Raw genomic sequence first — 20609 nt, 5'->3', positions numbered from 1 at the left:
AAACAGGATCTAGGCTAAGTAAACAAATAGAGATATACGCGAGCGAACTAAACGAACAGAACTGGTGTAGCAAATGTGATGAAATTTAAAGGCATGACCCTGTACAAAGTATGGAACATTCTAAGACACATGCTCGATCCGGACAAATCTAAACTACAAGCCAACCTAAATCAAACGTTTGTTAAGCGTGCCTTCGAAGGCTCGGATTAACAGTGGATGAGTAAATTACTCGAAATCTACATCGGACAAACGGAAATCGAAACGCTACCAGCATATAAGGGGAGCCTAACCTGGACTTATACACACCCATAACTAGGGCTAAATGAAGTGCGGGCTGAGATTATTGAATTAAAAACAAGATCGGCCCCAGGACCTGACGGGATCACGAACAAGATTCTCAGAAATCTAGACGACGAGTCAATCACAGCCCTGACAGAATACATGAATGCAATATGGGAGACTGGACAACTACTGCAGGCATTAAAAAATGCCAGTGTAGTCATCATACCCTAACCGGGGAAGCCACCAAAATTAGAAAACCTACGACCCTTATCACTGACATCGTGCGTGGGCATGTTAATGGAGCGTTATTCAGACAAGGCTTACCAAATACTTAGAGCAAGGGCATCTGTCCACACAAAATGGTGGGCTTCAGGCCGGGACTAAGCGCAGAGGACGTGAATCTCAGACTTAGATACGATGTTGTAACACATGAATCTTCGGATACAAAGACTTTTCTCGGACTGGACCTAACCAAAGCCTTCGACAATGTCAAGCATAATGCAGTGCTCGAAGGTCTCCAAGAGATTGGAGTTGGAATCAGAACCTATAACTCTATCAAGGACTTCCTCACAAACAAAGAAGTCCCGATGATTTTTCAAAGTGCCAGATCACCCACAGTCACCTTGGGTAACACGGGAACGCCAAAGGGATCTGTCTCGTCTCGCTTTCTATTTAATATTGCTATGAGGGGGCTACCACCACTACTAAAGCAAATGCGGACTTAAAATTTAACGTTAACGCAGATTACATCAATCACTGAATAAATAAAGGTAGCGACGCAGAGATAGAGAACGAACTCCAGGCTGCCGCACATAAAATGACTGACTACGTTGCGGAACGCGGTCTATCCTGCTCCTCGCACAAGTCAAATCCAAAAATAAGGAAAATAAAGCAGATATAAAACAAATGTCGAAAACGCCACGGTCGTACAAATAGGGTAAATTAGAATCTTAGGAATGATCCTCCAAGCAAGAGGGCAGAACACAAACACCATCAAAAAGAGAACTACGCAGCTCAAGTAACGCGCTATATTGAGAAGAAAGCGCTTAGAGGACACGGTTTTAAGGAGCGCAGTCTACTAAGAATGATACAGGCCTACGTCATCAGTCGCGTATGTTATGCCACACATTTTCTCAGTATTAAAAAGACAGAACGTGAAATAATCGATGTCATAATTCAAAAACGCGCAAAACGCGCACTGGGCCTCCCAAACTAAAATCAAAAGAGGAGCTGGAAAAGACAGGAATTCATAATACATGGCAAGAGCTCAATGAAGCAGCCATATTCGCTCAACTGGAAAGATTAAGTGAGACGGAGACAGGCAGAATCATCCTAGATTTGATTGGACTACACTGAGACCAAGGCCTAAAGACAAAATGATTGATTTATAGGAAGGGAAAGGCGCGGTAACTGTCTCACTTGTTTTCTGTGGACACCTCAAACGCGCCGTAAGGGGAGGGAGGAAGGTGGGAATGAAAGTGGAAAGAGAGAAAAAGGAGCCGTAGTGGAGGGCTACGGAGTAATTTCGACCACCTGGGGATCTTTATCGTGCGCTGACATCGCAGAGCACACGACGCCTCTTCATTTCGCCTCCATCGAAACGCAGTCGCCGAGGTCGGGTGCTAACCCGGGTACTCCGGCACAGTAGTCGGGCGTCTTACCACTGCATAACCCCCCCCCCCCCCCCCCCCACGCAAAACGTCCCTCCCGCCCAACATAAGGGAACACATATTTGTACCACGCTTACCTCGAAAAAAAACTGATTTATTTATAGGAAGAGAAAGGCACGATAACTGTCTCACTTGTTTTCTGCTGACACCGCAACCGTGCCGTAAGGGAAGAGAGGAAGGTGGGAGTGAAAGTGGAAAGAGAGAAAGAGGAGTCGTAGTGGAGGGCTACGGAGTAATTTAGACCACCTGGGGATCTTTAACGTGCGCTGACATCGCACAGCACACGGACGCCTCTTCGTTTCGCCTCCATCGAAACGCAGCCGCCGAGGTCGGGTTCGAACTCGGGTACTCCGACACAGTAGTCGGGCGTCTTACCACTGCACCACCCCGGCGGGGCGCTTATTTCGAAACATGCACCCAGACTACAACGAAAACTCCCACATTCCTCCCTTCCCTTAGGTGCGGTTTAGGTGTGCACAGACAAGTGTGTGACAGATCCTGCGCCTTTCCCTTCCTGTGAACCAATTATTAATTATTATTAAAGAACGCAAAGAACACAGACCAAAACCATCATTAAAGAATGGAACACAAAGCAGTCGAGGAAGTTGATTATGCAGACGCATCATGCGGACGATACGGAGCAACCGTCTTAGCAGTAGTAAATGGAGAAGATGCACCTAAAATTGCGGCCCCAACCCGCACCCGTGACTTTAGCACAGCTGAAGAGATTGCAATAGCGCTCGCATGCACCGGCAGACTGGCCAAAACTATAATCAGCGACAGCAAAAAGGCTGTTTGGAATTTTGCAAAAGAAAGTGTCTCAAAGGAGGCCAAAAAGATTCGTCTCAGAAATCTCTACTAGAACCATATCTATTATGCGGATAGCACACCGGTCTGCCTCTGGCGACGAAGCTGCGTACCTGCTGGCCCGAGATCTCTACCACCGGGAATCACAAACTATATCGAAATGTCTACCCCCCCCCCCTGTTTGGTTTCTCACTAACCATGAAGCTCGCGTCTGGAGGCGATTAGAAGCCGCAACTACATATGCCCGGTATGGGTTTTCTTAACACAGACCGAGGAGGAAGAAGATTCAAAATGTAAAAATTGCGGTCAAAAAAAGACACTAGATCATATAATATGGGAACGCGCCGGCATTTATATTGACAGTAGAGAAAGCATGGGAGGTTTGGCTGCGGAGCGGAGATCCCACCGTTCAGCGGCATGCGACCCGCCTGGCGGCTGAGGCCGTGAAGAGCTAGTTTTTGTAACCTCACCTGACAGACTGCGGGGCCTTCTCCTGATCCACCCTCCGGCCTGCGTGTTCGGAGAGGGAGATGAAGGGCTCCTTTTCGATGGAAATAAAGTTTTCATTCATTCACGCATGTACGAAGTTGACCCCGCCCAGCGTTTGATCCAGGCGTCCGTGCGGTGCCTTTTATTTGCCGCCTCCTCGAACGCCATAACACACCGCAAACAGAAGCAGACCGAGTTTTCTAGGAGGCGTTAGTACAGCAGGCATCAGCGCTGTTTGGTTGGTTGGTTCGTGGGGTTTAACGTCCCAAAGCAACTCAGGCTATGAGAGACGCCGTAGTGGAGGACTCCGGAAATTTCGACCACCTGGGGTTCCTTAACGTGCACTGACATCGCACAGCACACGGACGCCTTGCTTTTCGCCTCCACCGAAAAGCTGCCGCCGAGGCCGGGATTCGATCCCGCGTCCTTGGGAACAGTAGTCGAGCGTCGTAACCACTGCGCCACCCCGGCGGGGTAGCGCTGTTTGAAATTGATTTACAAGATAGAAAAGGCGCACTATCTGTCACAATTCCCCGCAGACACATGTACCACGCCCTAAAGGAAGGGAGGAAGGTAGGAGTGTAAGAAGAGAGAGATATAGAGGTGTCGTAGTGGAGGGCTGCGATCCACCGCGCTGTAAAGGCTTTCGCCTCTCGCACTTTAGTTGTCCAAAGTGCCCTCTAGAATGTTTTCATACCTTTTTGGGTGAAGTGGACTTGATTGGACTTGTTTCCTGTACTGATGTCGTAGCGTACGGGTTTCCTAAGTAAAAAGACAAATTATTGTGAGCTTCTAGGGTTGTAAAAAACACGCTTGTAGCAACCTGCACACAACGTTAACCTTTTAAACGAAACAAGAACAAAATTCAATACTTCTACGAGCGCCCAGGCACAAAACTTTTCTACCGTTCGCTGCTTCGCGCCTGAAAGCCTTCTACAGCAAGGCTATGATTTCCATAACCAGAGCATCTTCAGCAGCACAGTCGCAAGACAGAAAGTGGCAACAAAGAAAGAAAGGTGGGTGTGATCAGGCTAGTACGAGCGCCTAATAAACTGACACCATGTCTGACACTCTATTGATTTTGTTCCAATTACCAATAAAACTTTTCGGAGGCAACTGATCAATATGCACGCTAGGAAATTGAAGTGCAGAACAATTCACCTAAGCTTCAGGGGGTTTAAGAAGGCAAACTGGAACAGTGCGAGCGCAAATGAAACTATTCCTTTTATCAATGCAATTAATTCAATAGCCAGCTGCTTTTGATCTTGGTGTCAACCAATTCAACCAACATGCTGAAAATGAACATTATAATCATTTCAAAATAAATGAAACGAAGGAAAAAACTTAGCGAATGGAGGATAGCAGAGGGTTCCGTACTCATTATCAGATATCAGTGAAATAAACTGTCTTTTATGCAAATGCAACTACTTGTCTCTGCATATGACATGTCATCTCTTAATGTTTTCAACGTAATGCTACATAAATCTTATAAATGCTCGTGCCAGACTACAAAAAAGCGAATGGCGCATTTACCACCACCGTTGCATATTTCCGGATGTTCGTCTGCATATGCAGAGTAGCAGAGTTGTAGTGCTTGATTGTAGATGAGGAACAGTTGTTACTGCTTGTCTTTTTCTTCTTTTTTTATGTAATATCTATTATCCCACTTGTGTTTGCTCCATTGAAGGCTGCGGGCAGTTTTTTAGGCATTCTAATTGAATACCGAAAGCGGGGACCGCCGTCCAAGCCTCAAAATGTGCCATGAAAAAACCAGTCACCTAACACCGAGGGGACAGGGAGGAGGCTAAATTCGAAATGTGTCTATGCATGAAGGATGCGTGCCGAAAATAGCAAACACGCTAAGTATTGATATATAGAGTCAGGTCAGTTGCAGCGAACGATAGAAAGGCGTTCAAGAAAGTTGGTCATGAGGTTGTATCAGCTATCAAAAATACTCGCGACAAGAACCCTCCATACGCATAGACACAGGTAAAACAGGCATTGGAAGAATTGCTGTAATTGGCAATTCGCGAAAGTAGCATTGATCGCCTACTGAACGCACACGACTGCCCTGTGAAGTTAGCGCCTGAAAGGCTGGTAGACGGCAAGACAGTTTATGAGAAAAGCAGCCGCAAAGCAAACGCGCAATGTGTGCTGTCCGAAGGAGCACTCCTGTGCAAGTGTTACATCTATGGGACGAACTGCAACATGTGATGCTCAAAGAACATCAGCCCCGCCGTTAAGGCGCAGCCGGATGGAGACGACGGCTGCTTTGAAAAAAGCTATCTCTGGCACGTCTCAGAGTTGACAAGGTTGAATGAGTCGTTTTCAAAGAAATTTGGGCCGAAGCGTCTGGCTGTGTGAAAAGTCAGGAACTTGGTGCTGAAGGGTTTTATAGCGAAATCTTTACTATTCTTGTCGAACCAAGGTCATCGGCGCAGAAAATTTGACTTTCAACTGGATGTGTGTCCGGAACCTACGTGACCTACCGCACAGCTCGCCACCGCAGCTACTGTGCGGGGAACGGCGGCGCTCGCACGCCTTTCATTTACGCGGAACCAGGTGTTTTGTCATTCGCCGAAACAGTGCAAGGAGTTTGCTTCACGTTTCCAGGCAGCCAGAGGGTCCATGTCCCAGACCAGTGCTGCGGCTGTTTATCAACATCGCACAATAAAGATCCCCAGGTGGTCGAAATTACTCCGTAGCCCTGCACTACGGCTCCCTTTTCTCTCTTTCCACTTTCACTCCCACCTTTCTCCCTTCCCTTACGGCGCGGTTGAGGTGTCCACACAGCAACTGTGACAGAGACTGCGCCTTTCCCTTCCTATGAACCAACCAACCAACCTAGGCTGAAGGTTTTACAGCTGTGGTCGAAAACGGCAGTGTATGCACAAAAAAGCGTAATGCATGCCGTCATGCATACACTGAGAAATCGCGTTAAGATGCCCTGTAAGGCTCTGTCTTATTGAAATACTCCAGTCACAGAGTGCTCACAACCTAAATTGCCACCGAAGCCTCCGACTCGCATTCCAGAGGTATTAGGCTCGGTTCCTGATACCGGTGGGAACCCAGCGGTTTTAATTCCTTTAAATAACAGCTTGAGGGGCAGATTGGTGCGGCATAATACCCAGAAATGTGGCGCAACAAACACAACCACATGCGAAGAGACAGTGCGCGTGCGTTGTCTCTTCGCATGTGATTGTGTTCGTTGCGCCACATTTCTGGGTATTAATGCCTTTAACGGCTACATTTCCAACTCCCATTAGTCGTCATGGTGCCGTCCGCAAAAATGCCACGGAAAAAACCACAAGGCCTCATCATGGTGGCGCAGTGGTTATTATGTCCGACCATCGGCGGCTGGGTTTGAATGGGAGCGGTCAAGAGGCGTCCGTGCGCTGTGCGATATAAAAAAAACATTGATTTATAGGAAGGAAAAGGCGCGGTAACTGCCTCACTTGTTTCCTGTGGACAACTAAACCGCGCCATAAGAAACGTGGAAAGAGAGAAAGAGGAGCCCTTGTAGAGAGCTACGGAGTAACTTCGACCACCTGGGGACCTTTAACGTGCGCTGAAATCGCACAGCACACGGACGCCTCTTCTTTTCGCCTCCATCGAAACGCAGACGCCGAGGTCGGGAACGAACCCGGGTGCCCCGCCGGGGTGGTGCAGTGGTAAAACGCCCGTCTACTGTGCCGGAGTTTCCGGGAGTTCCTTAACCCGTCTGTCATGGTGGTTGGAAAATCGCAACAAATACCACGCTCGACAATTGGGATTGCGAACAAGCCTTGGCACAGAATTTGGATTGGCTATACTAGCCGAAGAGGTCGTACATGTGTCGCCTCATAGCCACCTTGTATGCACCGCGGTGGCTACCGATGTGGCAAAAGCGTAAAATAACATTTACATGCCAAGATATTCAGCAACATGGAAAGTATTGGAATTCCTCTACAGGTCATAAAAGCTGTGCATAACGTGTTTAAGGACAGGGCGTTTTCTGTCCGGATATATGGACAGCAGATCGACAATTACACATCAAACAGAGGCATGCCGCAAGGGTCAGCCTTAGCACCTTTGGTATTAATTATCGCACTCATCGCTTTGACATAATTGGCTGAAATACCAGAGGTGCAGTTCATTATTTACGCAGATGATGTCACAGTTTGGTCTACTTATAAATGCCTTGAAACAAAAAATTGTTTTCTGCAAGGGGCCCTAAATACTCTAGATGAGTTCGTCCGCAATGCAGGTCTGGAGCTGTCACCCCAAAAGTTCAGCTGCATTTACGTTGCAAACAAAAATGAAAGAAAAGAATTGGAAACGAAAAGAGTTACGCGAAAGATAGCAAATCAGGCATTACAAGAAGTGGAAGAGTTGAGAGTTCTTGGCCTAGATATTCATAAATGTTGCAAAGCAACACAATGGCTTCATGGATGAAAAACGTAACTGCGACTCCGTTGCATTTGATAAAACGTATTTCGTCAAAAGGAGGAGAAACTCGAACGGAGATGGCAAGACGTCTTCTACGATCGGTGTATCAGCCCAGGATACTATACCAAGCTCAGTTCCAGAGACTCGCGAAACGACAGTGGGCAGAATTGGAAAAAATAAATAGAATCGAAATGCATACAATCCCTGCTTTACCAAAATATACCCCAATCCCTATTGTTCAGGAATATGCGCAGCTCAACACACTGACAGAACTCATTGAACAACGAGAGGCAACAAGGAATATAAATCGAAAATATGTTATACCCATGGCAGCCTTGACCAATGCGGTGACGAGGCAAACATCGACAATGGATCACCCCTCTCTATAGGAGTTCACAACTATTACGACGAAAAAAAACAACTAAGCTAGGTCGTAAAGATAAACCGGCGTCTCAACTTCTAGTTGATGTACTCCCAGGAACCTGTATTACATATACAGACGCGTAGACTATAGGAAATGGCAGCAGAACAGCAGGTGCCAGCCCGACTCACGACGAGTTAAACGTACTTGAAGGGAAGATGCACCGATTTTAGATTTCGATGCGTTTCGAGCGGTTGAATGAATATAGCTTGTACTTAAAGCATGCGAAATATCTTGGCGCTAGCATTTGAAAAAATGGCGCAATTAGCGATTAAAATTGCATGGCTATCGGGCTTCACCGCACTGCAGAGTGAGGCATGATTACGTCATTGATGATGCCGGTACGTTTTCTGTATAGACGCACTTGGTTTGAAGAAATGAAAACAAGGCTGCCGAAAACAAAGCTCTCGAAATGTTGATTGGTACCATCAGAAAGTGTGCAGCAGGACGTGGGCGAAGGCAACAAACATTAGAAACAGTACCGTCCGTTACGTCATCACTGAACTTCTCCGCAGACCTTTATTGCGGTGAGGAGAAGCTCGAGGTTTATTCGTCGATAAGGCCATCAGTTTGAATGCTAGCGCAAAAAAAACTTTGCATGCATTACCTAGAGCATATGTAGATTTGAAAGCTTGAATATCGCGATATTCCCGAAAAGTGATGCAGCTGCTCTTTAATAAATACGAAACAGAACATCCGAACCTGCTTGTGATGGAGCTTTATGCAATCCGCTATGCGATGAAAGCCATAAATAAAATAGAGTCCATAACAGACGCCCACATCTATACCGACTCCTTAGCTGTCATAAAACAACTGAAAAGGGTGACCAAGGCACTACGTGTAACAAAGGAGATCTATTCACTTAATAAACAAACAAAGATACGCTTCCAGACACAATAGACACGAGATAATGTTCAGAACGCTGAGCAAAGGAAAGTTGATAACCTTATACATCAAATTTTAAACACTAATACACCACCCGCCAAGCTACCTTTCTACATCTCTACATCTCTGTAGCTACATCTCTGTAGTCTCCACCCTAGTATCTCTCTGCGGAAAAGTACACGTGCCTACATCCCGCCGTGCACTTACCCCCTCCCTATTGACTTAAATAGACTGGAGGAGGTATCCCTTGAAAGTTAAGGGCTGGGGCGGCCCTTATCCCGTCGGTTAAGTGTCGATGGGACTCCCAAGACACATGACCGACCAGTTGCCTGAAATGTTCTACAACGGCTGCAGGGGTGGATGTTTGCCACCTGCTGTGAACTTCTGCAGGGGCGAGGGCGTCAAGGACACGTATTCTTCAGAAAGTTGGACTGTCGGCGATGAGGAAGGAGGATTTCTCCAAGTGGCTAATGGACAACTCTAAAATCAAAAGTCTGCTCCAGTTTCTGGCAGAAAATGGTTTGCATGACTTTATATAGTATGCCTTATGGCAAGTTAGCGAAATAAGAAAAAAAACCTATCGTTTCGTCTCATCGTTTCGTCTCATGAAATAACATGGTTCACAAAAGAAGGCGGCGCTGGATGGATCGCTTGTATTAATTTTTACGGTACTGCCTCGGATGAAAAGCAAATATCAAAAGCCGTGCGGCTGGTGCATATGATGGAGACATGCATTAGTGGAAAACTATGGTGCATATAAAACATCCATTGCGTTACCAACACGCTTCTTACCTGCGGTCTTCATAAAAGTTCGCCCATTATATGCAGAAATAAAGCTGTCTTCAAAACAATTAGGCCAATTTAATATTGGCACAAAAAGCATGATTATTTCCTCCTTGTTTGTTTTCGTTACGTATTTCTGACGACCACCATGTTTTGATTTAGCGTCGGGCAACAGAAGCGAAGAGAAGGGCTGCCACTTATCTAATTGCCTGTCTAGAATTAGTTATTTAGCCGTCACGACAATAGGTGAAGTGTAGTTTTGCTTGCTCAAAAAGGCAGTATCAGCTGCTCCCTAGGGACTGATTACAATGTTCTCGTTCGCAAAGCTTGAGTGCCGAAGGTGTTGGGAATAAAGCTGAGCTCTTTTCGTTTCTTCTTCCTGTTTCCATGTTGACATGGACTAGCGGGTGTCCCTTTTGTTTCGGGTTCTTTGTGTCCGTGTTTTTACTGCTATAAAATGATTCCAACAAGAAATTACCAACTAGCCCAACTTGAAGTTTTAATGGACTCAAACACTGACCTTTCGCTGCCTCGTTCACCCTTCAGCATCCAGACATAGGTGGCAGTGCGCGCTTCTTCGTTGATGCTGGTGAGCCTTGCGCGGAGACACTCAAGCTCCTGATTCTCGCTCGAAGCAAATATGGCCACAGGGTTACGGAAGCTTCTGGCCATCTGCAGTTGGAAATTAAAGGAGCACATGAATTTAGCATCTGCTGCTGCCACGCGGGTGGAAAACCGGTTAGTAAGATAGCTAACTGAGAAGGAGAGCAGAAGTAAAATAATTAGGCACATCTAAGCTTCGCCTATAAGGTTATGAGGAAAAGCCCGAATGGCTCCCGTTACGGGTCAAATTGCCCACGCAGACACTGTTCCCACTTGCTAAGCCACAATCATTACGCTAACAAACACAGGGTATGCACGTATATGCGACACTATAGCGCCACCGTGATACCGGTGTTGAGAAGCCTATATTCACAAAGTGCGACAGCTCTGCATCTGGGTTCAATATCACCATCTGCAGCACCAAGTCAATACATGATGGATGTATTATAAGAGCATGTCCTTTGAAACGGGGTTGTGGCAGCTTCCTCCAAGCTCGGCTTTTTTCTTCTTTTTATCATCGAAAGCTCTTAAAGCCGCTAACCTATTTCATGCTTTCAGTTATTAAATTTTTTTATCCACACTTATGTCATCTTTCTACTTTTCAGCCGCCAATCCTCTAGTCGGTTTTTGCTAACTTGCATCGCAGATTCATTTATCCGGCCACTGGCCTCTCTAAATCCCAGGGCCTCAGAGACAGTGACAGCGCAAGCATCGAGATCCGGTCGGATAACATCGCATTTGAGTAAGATGTCAAGTTGCGTCTACGAATTTACCAAAGTGTCATCTACTTGATTATATTTCTTTGTGCAGTTCCGTGTTGTAAGGCACACAGATGTAGATCCAAAAAGTGGGAAGCTGCCTTCTGACTTACCGAACAAAGATTCCTTCTTGATCTGTCTATTCCAGCTTTGATATAGTTCTACATTCTGCTTCTTTTCCAAAGAAAGCATCCAATTTTCCCTTCTACGTTTTTTACCTCCTTTTTAACTCTATTTCTCCGACCTTGTGCCCTTCGCAATTACTGGCTAGTTCTCTTTATTTGTTCTTTTCTTCCATTTCGAGTCAGCTGGTCAGCATTTAGAGTCAGCATTTGCAGGTATTTATATACTCTAGATGCCCACTTGTTACTGTCCATTTTCCTCAGGCGTTTCTGATATAGTATTTAAGCTTGAGTTTCCCGAGATTAGACAAAAATTACCAGCCCATACCACTCGGCACTGCCTCGTTTATGGCTTTCTTGGGTTCCAAGTGCTAATCTTCCAACACCTCTCTGATTTTTTATAATCTCGACTGTACCTCTGCCCAAAACAATTCCAAATACCGCTCAGCACCTCATACCTGCTTTATCTCTATAATGCCCTATGTTTCCGAATCCCGGGACATCTCCGCCATTTCGTGATAAAATATTGCTCGCTCATTACCATGTCTGTTCGTTCTTTGTTCATTCGTACTCGCATTTATACTGTGCACTCTGGGTATTTCATGGTTTTGAATTATAAGCACTTGATCGGGTGAACAATTCAATATCACCAGATCCGGCATAATTACGCCTAGTGCTCCTCCTCTTCTCCAGAAGAATTACCTTGATTTGACTGTCTTCTTCGCTGTCTACTAGCCGCACAATATCGTCCGAAAACACTAACTTGGGGAGGCACTGCTCTACTACCTTTCTGCCTAATCTATGCTGCAGATTAAAATCAAATTACTCTCTGGCAGCCTTCTTGCCATAATTATCATATTAAACATGAACAATATTGCTGATAGAGGACATCTTTGTCTTAATCATTTACGTATCTCTATAGATTACGTTGTTATACTGTCCCTTTCAATGTATACCTTATTATCTCGGTATATTTATTACAGGAGGTCTGTTCAATATTTATTATTTTCCAAAAGTATTCCCTGTTTACGTTGTCGTTTACACCCGGGAAGAATTCATAAATTTTTGTTTCAGCCCTAGCTATTTCTATGCACCTGGTTAGCACCAGCAGACTATCATTCAATTATGTACCACTTCTAAGCCGTTATCATCCCAGTTCAAACCTCCGCGAATGGATACAGAAAATAACAAAGCAATAAAACATGTTTTGAAATTTCTCAACACTGTTTTGTCATGTGTTTGTGCTGTTATTTAAACGTGCTAGTCACGTGCGTGCACACGTCTGCCAACAGCAGCAGTAAACACTGCGGTTGCACAGCCAGCTATGTGCCCGTGCAGTCTATAATGGCAGAAGACTCAAGTCCAAAACGGCGTGTGACCCGAAATACATGAGACTAGCTCCTTCAGAGCTAGCTTCTCAGTCTAGCTTCTATAGCCTAGCCTAGCTTCCAAGGCTTTAATGTTCCGCTGCTTCCCGAACAATTCAGTGAGGGATTTTGTAGTGGATGACGGGCACGTGTCGCTTAACGTTCAGGGCTGTTCAGTGGGTATCTGTCACATCCATAGCGCAATATTTCGCTCCCGTAATTTGTTTATTTATACAATACTGCAGGCCTCGTTGCGGCCCACGCAGGAGGGGCATACAAAGTACAGAATAATTACATTAAAGACGTAAGAACAAAAGGACCAAATTAATAGTGTGCTCAATAACAATTCAGCCTACCAGCTGCGACAACAAATGTGTAAAAAGATCACTTGGTCTTGTAACAAACAAGTAAGTCTCATTGCTGAGAGAACACGACTACTTGTACATTGCTTAACATGCGCCTTTGAGCAAAACGTCACCAATCTTTGTATGCTCCAAGACCGCGAACAACAAATCGTGCCGAACTTTATCAAACGCCTTCGCCAGGTCAATTTGAATCTGAGCTACTTGGCGCATCTAATCTGACACTGTCTCGGTTACTGAACGTGCAGTGTAGACGTGTGTTTGAATACTGCGCCTTCTGATACCACATACTTGATGCAAACCTATCAAGTATATAATTACCAGCTGCAGACAGCAACAAGGAACCTTGGCAGAAATTTTGTAATCAACAATACAGAGGGAAACTGCGCGATATCCTTCAACAGTTGTCAACCACTTAGTATCTTTGCTTTTGGGAATTAATATTGTGTGGCCTGAATAGAAAGTGGGAGGCAAGAAACCCATATCATAAGATGCTTAGAAAACTTCCTTCAAAACGGGCGTTAAGCAAGATGAAAATGTTTTATAGAATCGTTAGTAATACCAACTGGGGTAGGAGATTTTTTGTTCTGAAGGCCTGAACTGGCTGATTTAATTTCGTCCAGAGTGAGGGGTCTCTCTACTACAGCCCACTTCTCATCGTCTAGTAGAGGAAAGTTCTCAAGTTAGGAATTATAATCACAACCCTGATTTGGATTTTCACAACTGCCGAACAGCTTTCGATAATATTCATAGAAAGCAGCAAGAACACTACGAGCATCACTGTATGTGCAATCACCATACTGACCTTCCAATATTTTCTTCGTAAGAGCATTCTCTCTTTCATCACTCAGGGCCCAATGTGTAGGTTGCTCGTCAAGAAACCTTCGAGTCCTAGATCTTATCAGGTCCCCTTTGATCGCAAATTGTTGAAGCTCTGCTTTTACGTTATTAAGTTCTTCAACAAAGGCACCCGGGCTAGCCCTCTGTAGATTATGTAGCTCAGTTAGAGTGCGCCCGAGCTCACGAAAGATCTCTTCCGGAACGCGATTCTTACTATTCTTCAGAGGCTTCTATTGTCAATTTTTTGGTCTTCTGTTTAAAAAGTTTCATTTTTTTGAAAAACTGACAGATCATGGCGTGACCATATGCCTTTCAAACAAGTAGGTATAGCACGCTTAAAGATTTCATCTCAGAGTAGACAGATATTTATCTTCCACAGCTCCTACAGAGGGTGAAGTATGTGCCGACTGTACCTCCCTACCTGAAGCGACACCATACCATTTTCACTGAAGATGGGCCACACCCAGTAGCCAAACACATTTGCTAACGTGTCTGCAGAAACAAATTCTGTCAAGGCAAGCATTAGAGGAAAGCTGAAAATGAGTGAAATGAATACTGCAGCCTTTTTCCTGCCCCACATTCACAAGATTATATTCACAAGCCAAATCGTCAAGTAATGCAGCACTGGGGTCATATCTCTTACATAACACTTATTGGTCCTCATCCCTACAAACACGATTAAAATCTCCCAATAATATAATTTTGCGATCTGTGCGCACATGGTTAACTAATGACAGGAAGAAAAACCTTGTATCTCGCTTTACGGGGGCGTAAAGACAAAAAATTCGTCACTGCTACCGTGGACGCCATTTTTGCTGAACACGGAGCTGCGGCACAAACTTCCAAAGAAAATAAGTGCGACGAAGCTGCAAAACTGACAAGCGCCGACACTATTTTGCTGGTAAATAAATCTTATTTGTATGTAAACATTTTGGGAAGAGTTGCGATGACCGAGGGCTCGCAGTGCAAGAAGGAGCGCAAAAGCTTGAAAAACATGTACAGTAGTAAGTAGTATGCATTACAAGTGCCATGTGATTTTTTTTTTTTCATGGGCTCATCTCTGGGTAAATTACTCTATTCATCGTTTTATTTATTTCGGCTGTGGCCGTCACTTATTGTGAACCGATGCTCGATTGCGAGTGCGCTGTTGCCATGTTGGTCCCTGAAGGATGGTACACCGCTCGGCGCCGTGGACCGCGCCGGCAATCACGGAGTCATAGTGTGCGTCATTCTACCCTACTACGTAGTAGGAGAAAACAGTTTGAATTCGACCGGCGGGAAAAAGAAACTCAACTTCTTATCACAATATCTCTGCAGTAATTCTATTTTGTGCTGCTGGATATGCAACGACAATGTCACGAAATGCTGTTTATTAGATTTTGGTAGCATAACTGGGTGTCTTTAGTATCCCTTTAACAAAAACGTGCTGCTGCACAAAGGAGAAGAAAAACGAATACGCGCGGTTATTTAGAATTTCTCACCCAAATACAGTTATTCATTACTCTTGAAGAGGCCGGCACTTTCCATAGCTTCTCCGCCCAACTCTGCAGTCCTAGTAGTCTCCAAAAAACTGCTGAGCATTTTTTTCTACTCTATGTTTTCTGGAGTTGACGGGTTTGGCAAGCTTTGAATGCACGTCATGGTGCCTGCTTCGGCTTCGTGTAAACCATTCCATCCACTTTTGAGAGTAATGCACGAGCTCCATACGCTTATGCATTTTGTCACCAAGGCGACCAGCTTCATAATGTCGTATCTTTGCAGTTGTAAGAATCGCAGTAGGTGAGGGAGCGGCACCGTACCTCAATGAAGTCAGGGACATCACGATGAAGCTTCCCCTGCGCCTTGGACTCTGCGAAAGAAAGTAACGAAAGGACGATGGTCGGCAGAACAGCAGCGTGCATGATGCGGCTTGGGCGATTCGTTCTCTCTGGCGAGCGGCTACCAAGATATTGTGCGCCTTTAATCGCCCCCAAACCCATCCCAACCCTTTTTTTGAGCTTGCGCGTTTACTGTCAGTCCACTTGAGTGACATTTAATCAAGGTTCATGACAACTCTAGCACATCCAAGCGGACAGTTCACTTGCAAAGATATCTTGTTAGGATGTTGACCGCCCTACTTTATTTTTCACGTGCTTCTCGGAGAGTGTTCTCGCCGATATATAATTAGATTTTTCTTTTAGAACAAAATCCAATACTGGGTAGGACACAAACTGTCAAAAAAAAAAACCTTTATAATTTTTTGCAACTCTGAACACAGAAATAGAGATATTATTTTGCTTGCTGTTCCTTTTTTCAGTGTCTCAATGTGCTAGAATACAGGCTGTTTTAAAAAAAGCAAAATACTACGTTTGAGATCGAGACTCCACAACATTTGTAGCGGGACGAGAGGGCAGTGCTATTATATACACAGCTGTTCAGAGGGGTGCCGACCTATATCTTCTATAAACATATATATATATATATATATATATATATATATATATATATATATATATATATATATATATATATATATATATATATATATATATATATATATATTGACGTAAGCGTATGGGGATATTATTTCCATAAAACGGCAAGTTGACCGAGTTGATACATAATTTACCAAAAATGAGCTTAACAATGGGGACCAGCGCTGGCTAGCAACTGAAGATTTTATTGGAAAGAGCACAAATGTATACCCCATTTACAACCATGAGCACGCATGAGCAGTACTGACAGCCCCACTACTTGATAACTTGAATCTTAACGATTAAGGTACCGCAGTTTATAGACGTGATCAAAAAGAGATTGGGTGCTCACGCATGGGTCGCGGTTTTTATGAAGGGAGGCTTTCACGCTCATTCATAAAAACTGCGACCCCACCACTGAACCACCACGCGGTGCCATATTTAGTTAATAGATCATTTTTTATGCGTTTTAGTTCTGTTATATTCAGGAGACTATTTGCAGTAACAACATATAGTAGTTCTTTTCAAAAATTAGTATAAGCATAGTCCTTGAGTACCGTATAAGCATTGGTCATGAAACTTCTCTGTGACTGTACTGGAGAGCTTGGTACGCTCTCCAGAGTGGCGGCACGGCATGCTGGCCTCGACTGAGGGGCGTTTTTATTTTTTTGTTTTTTTTAGCGAATAGCGGAGCGGGCGGCTCTCTGCGTGGAAAGGGATGTGTTGCGTGGTGCTTGTAGGCTTTTCGCTTCGCGGTGGCTTTATTAGAGCTTTGTCCAAATATGTGAATGCGCTTGTTTTCGTAAAGCCATTACGTTCTGCGAATGATGCTGTTAGCCTGTTGCGTGATGGGTTGGCGCAGTGGCTCTTGAAGAAAAGACGAAAAGGTGCCGACCCCGTCAGGATAGCGCACTGGTTATGGCGCTCAACTACTGTTTCCAGGGATGTGGGATCGAATCCCGGCCTCGGCGGCCGAATTTTCCAGGCGGCGGAACACAAAGCGCCAGAGGGCTGTTCGATGTCAGTGCACGGTAAAGATCCTCATGTGGTCGATATTTCCGAAGCACTCCACTACAGTGACTCTCATAGCCTGAGTCGCTTTGGGACGTCAAATATTACAAACCAAACCAAACCAAACCTAGAAGGTGTCGCTTCCTTGTTTGATTTATGATATCGAACTATGGCGGACCTGGATTTGTGCCATCCATCGAAAAGAAGATTGTGATATCTGATTCGATTCCCCAAACTTGTGTGTTACTGGGAAATATGTAAGCCTGTAGCAGTTCCGAAAATGTTGGAAGGCCTCACACGGTATTTCACGATGACAAAATCGCGTTTTCGTCCATCTTTAAATGGCACCATATACATTGTATCTGGAATGCCGCGTATAATTTTTTCACTAGGGTAAACATCAACGCCTTGAAAGCGAATGCGCTGGGTGGACATTTTCAACGCCTTGAAAAAGCCCACCCAGCGGAGGCAGAGCACCGACAGCGTATCTTTATTTATTTATCTAAATAAGCTCCGAGCCCAAAGGATGTTTTTGTTTAAAACAGGACCTTATAACAGGAATTAACACAGACAAAAACATAAGCAATGCAAGAAAGGCGCTAACTTCATCTAACTTCATTTGCCGACTAGTCGGCAAATATACAGCTTCCAAGGCATACGCAGAAACAGGGTGAATGTAGTGGGAACCAAAACATGCAAGATGAGACACCTCGGTCTTCGAAATATTCCCCGGCGTATAGCTCACACAATTCCCCCGCCCCTCTTTTTTATATAATATGCTTCCAAAATTTCTCGCGCATTAGTATTTCTTCCCGTTCCCTTAATCATTATCTCTCTCATTCGTGGGGCACACTTCTTGCACAGCAGGCAACGCTTTTCACCTGGCGAACGTTCTACCCCTCTGCCACACACCATACATTCTGCACAATGTTGCGCTAGATGTGTACCTCCTGTTTCCTTTATTGACCGCACGTGTTTTGCGGCATGGTCATTCACAAATCGTCCTATTTGGCCCACATAGGCCTTCCCACAGGCCGATGGTATTTAATATGCAGCCCTAGTGCAGCACTTCAGAAACTGGTTTTCTTGCTTCCGTTTGCAGCAGCTCCTATCTCATATCGCTGTACACACAGAGGGCTGTGCAAGTTTTCATGAAGCTCAAGCGACGTCAAGCGACCTCCTAGGTGCTCTGCGCCGTATCCGCGCAGACATGAATCGCCGCCATCAGCCTCGCTCCATGCTGCACTGATTGTTGCAGAGCCATCGGCAAGTCAAGCGGCCCCTATAGTGGCAACAACAGAGTACGGCCCTGCGAACAAGATACAACGCGAAAAACAAGCCAGCGATGCCTCTTTGTGTGACCACGCAGAGGATGTGGACCAGGCATCTTGCACGGTTGTGTCCTACAAAAAAAAAAAAGAGCTACTGGTGTTCCAGTTTTCTTGAGGCCCATCGAGGTAGGAGGAAATCTAAAGAAAGCCAATCCTAACATCGTGGCTTCGGCAGTTGTAGCGCCGGCTCATAAGCCCATAAGCATCTCTGCTGGAGACAGGAGGCCATTTATCTCAGCTGCTCTGTGGTTCAGTAGTACCACTTCCAGTTCCTTGCCTTCGGACGGCGCTTTTGTTACTGTTTCCTTTATGGTGTGGCTGGTTCTCTCAACTTGTCTATTTCAACGAGGAAATAGCGGTGATATGGGTTAGTGGACAATGTCCCATTCCTTGTTGAAGTTTCTAAACTTGGTAGAGTTGAATAGAGGGCCTTGATAACTCACAACTATCCGAAGATATGGTAAAGCGTGCCTACGTACTCTTGAGAACTGTAATTACTGAAGAGGCTCCGGTTGTTGACATTTTCTAACCTCCGCAAGCTTAGAATAGCAGTAGAGCAAATAAGTAGCACCACTGTGGTGGAAGAAGACCACTGCCAATTTCTCTCACGGACATGCTGGTAGTCTTTTATCAAGGAATTGCTCGCGCTGGTTAACGCGTTTATGGCTTTGGTAGATCTCAAAAGTAGATATCACCTTCTTAATGTCCTGGTTTATTCCGGGCGAGAAAACTCTCTGGCAAGCTGAGTTCTTGCATGAGACGATTCCTCGATAGGTCATGTGGAGTTCAGAGACGAGTTCCTTCTGGCATATCTGGGGCACACGTCGCTCACTATGACACAGAAAACCATGTGTTGTGTGCAGTTCACTCTTAGTGGACTATTGAGTTTCAATTATGAGGCAACATTTGAGATCTTGTCAGGCCAGCCCTTCTGAATGTACGTGGCTACACGTTGGATTTTGTTATCAGTAGCTGTGCAGTATCTTATCTCAGCTAGATTGGCGGCTGAATCTTGCATCAGTGTACCTGCCATAACCTGATAGCTTGGTTCAAGGCCTTAATTGCGACTGCTGCATTAGGAGCTCGAGACAGCGTGTCCGCAGCTGTCAAGCGCTCACCAGGTACGAACACCAACTTTACAGAGTAGCGCTGGAGCCGAAGTAGTAGGCGTTGTAGTCTGGGGGAGATTTCGTGGAAGTCCTTACATTGAAGACCAATTAGAGGTTTCATATCAGCTGCAACCACAATTCTGCGGCCATAGATATAATAGTGAAACTGTTCATAGGGAAACACAACAGCTAACAGTTCTTTGTCAATTCGCGCATAGCGCTTCTGTGCTTGTTTAAGTGCTATAGATGCATAGGCTACTGAGTGTCCATCCTGAAGAAAGACGCTGCCGATTCAATAGGAGCTTGCATCTGTGAATATGATAATAGGCTGGGCTGGGTAAAAGTATTGCAACCCTGGTGCTGTTGCCAGATTGCTCTTGATATCATTGAAAGCATCGGCTACTTTGGGCGTCCAGTGCCACGAAGTATCAGGCTTAAGTAGTTCTCGAAGATGTTGTGGTTTTGTTCAGAAGACTGGGATGAACTTCATGATATTTGTTGCCATTCCCAGAAAGCGAAGAAGTTCAGCTTTGGTGATTGGAGCTGGTATAGCGCTGATGGCCTTGACCTTGCTGGGATCAGGGGTCCTGCCTTCTCTGTGCCAGCTGATGTTCTAGATAGATAACCGAGGGCAAGCTCAGTTTGAGTTTGCCGTAGTTCAGTTTGAAATTATTAGCTCTCACTATGTCGGGTACATTATGCAAATCAACCAAATGTTCATCAAGTGTTCTTGATACGATTAAAGTGTCACCGACGTATGACGTTACAAGGCCTTGACATTCAAAGATACTGTCAATTGCTTGCTGAAAAGGTTCAGTGGCTGTGTTTAGGCCAAATGGTACCCGGAAAATTTTGTAGCTTCTCCAAGGAGAGGACATATGCTTAAAT

The 20609-nt window shown here is 45.1% G+C and overlaps 1 protein-coding gene across 2 annotated transcripts in view; it reads right to left on the bottom strand.

Moving 5' to 3' along the window:
• The window catches only part of LOC146208944 (uncharacterized), a 94631-nt gene extending 78868 nt beyond the window's left edge, over window positions 1–15763 (bottom strand). Inside the window, exons 1-3 of one of the 2 annotated variants that reach the window (XM_084596637.1) lie at window positions 15617–15763; window positions 10286–10437; window positions 3946–4010 (exon numbers count right to left, since the gene is read on the bottom strand). In XM_084596637.1, coding sequence (XP_084452763.1) covers window positions 3946–4010; window positions 10286–10437; window positions 15617–15718 — 319 coding nt within the window. In that variant the 5' untranslated portion in view covers window positions 15719–15763. The remainder of the gene's footprint in view (window positions 1–3945; window positions 4011–10285; window positions 10438–15616) is intronic. The other variant, XM_084596634.1, reaches the window with a different exon arrangement.
• Between the last annotated feature and the right edge of the window lie 4846 nt (window positions 15764–20609).

This window comes from Amblyomma maculatum, chromosome 1 (genome assembly GCF_055883805.1).
Source record: "Amblyomma maculatum isolate TAMU_Amacu chromosome 1, ASM5588380v1, whole genome shotgun sequence".
Classification (NCBI taxonomy): Eukaryota; Metazoa; Arthropoda; class Arachnida; order Ixodida; family Ixodidae; genus Amblyomma; species Amblyomma maculatum.
This window is presented reverse-complemented; position numbering and strand designations above follow the sequence as displayed.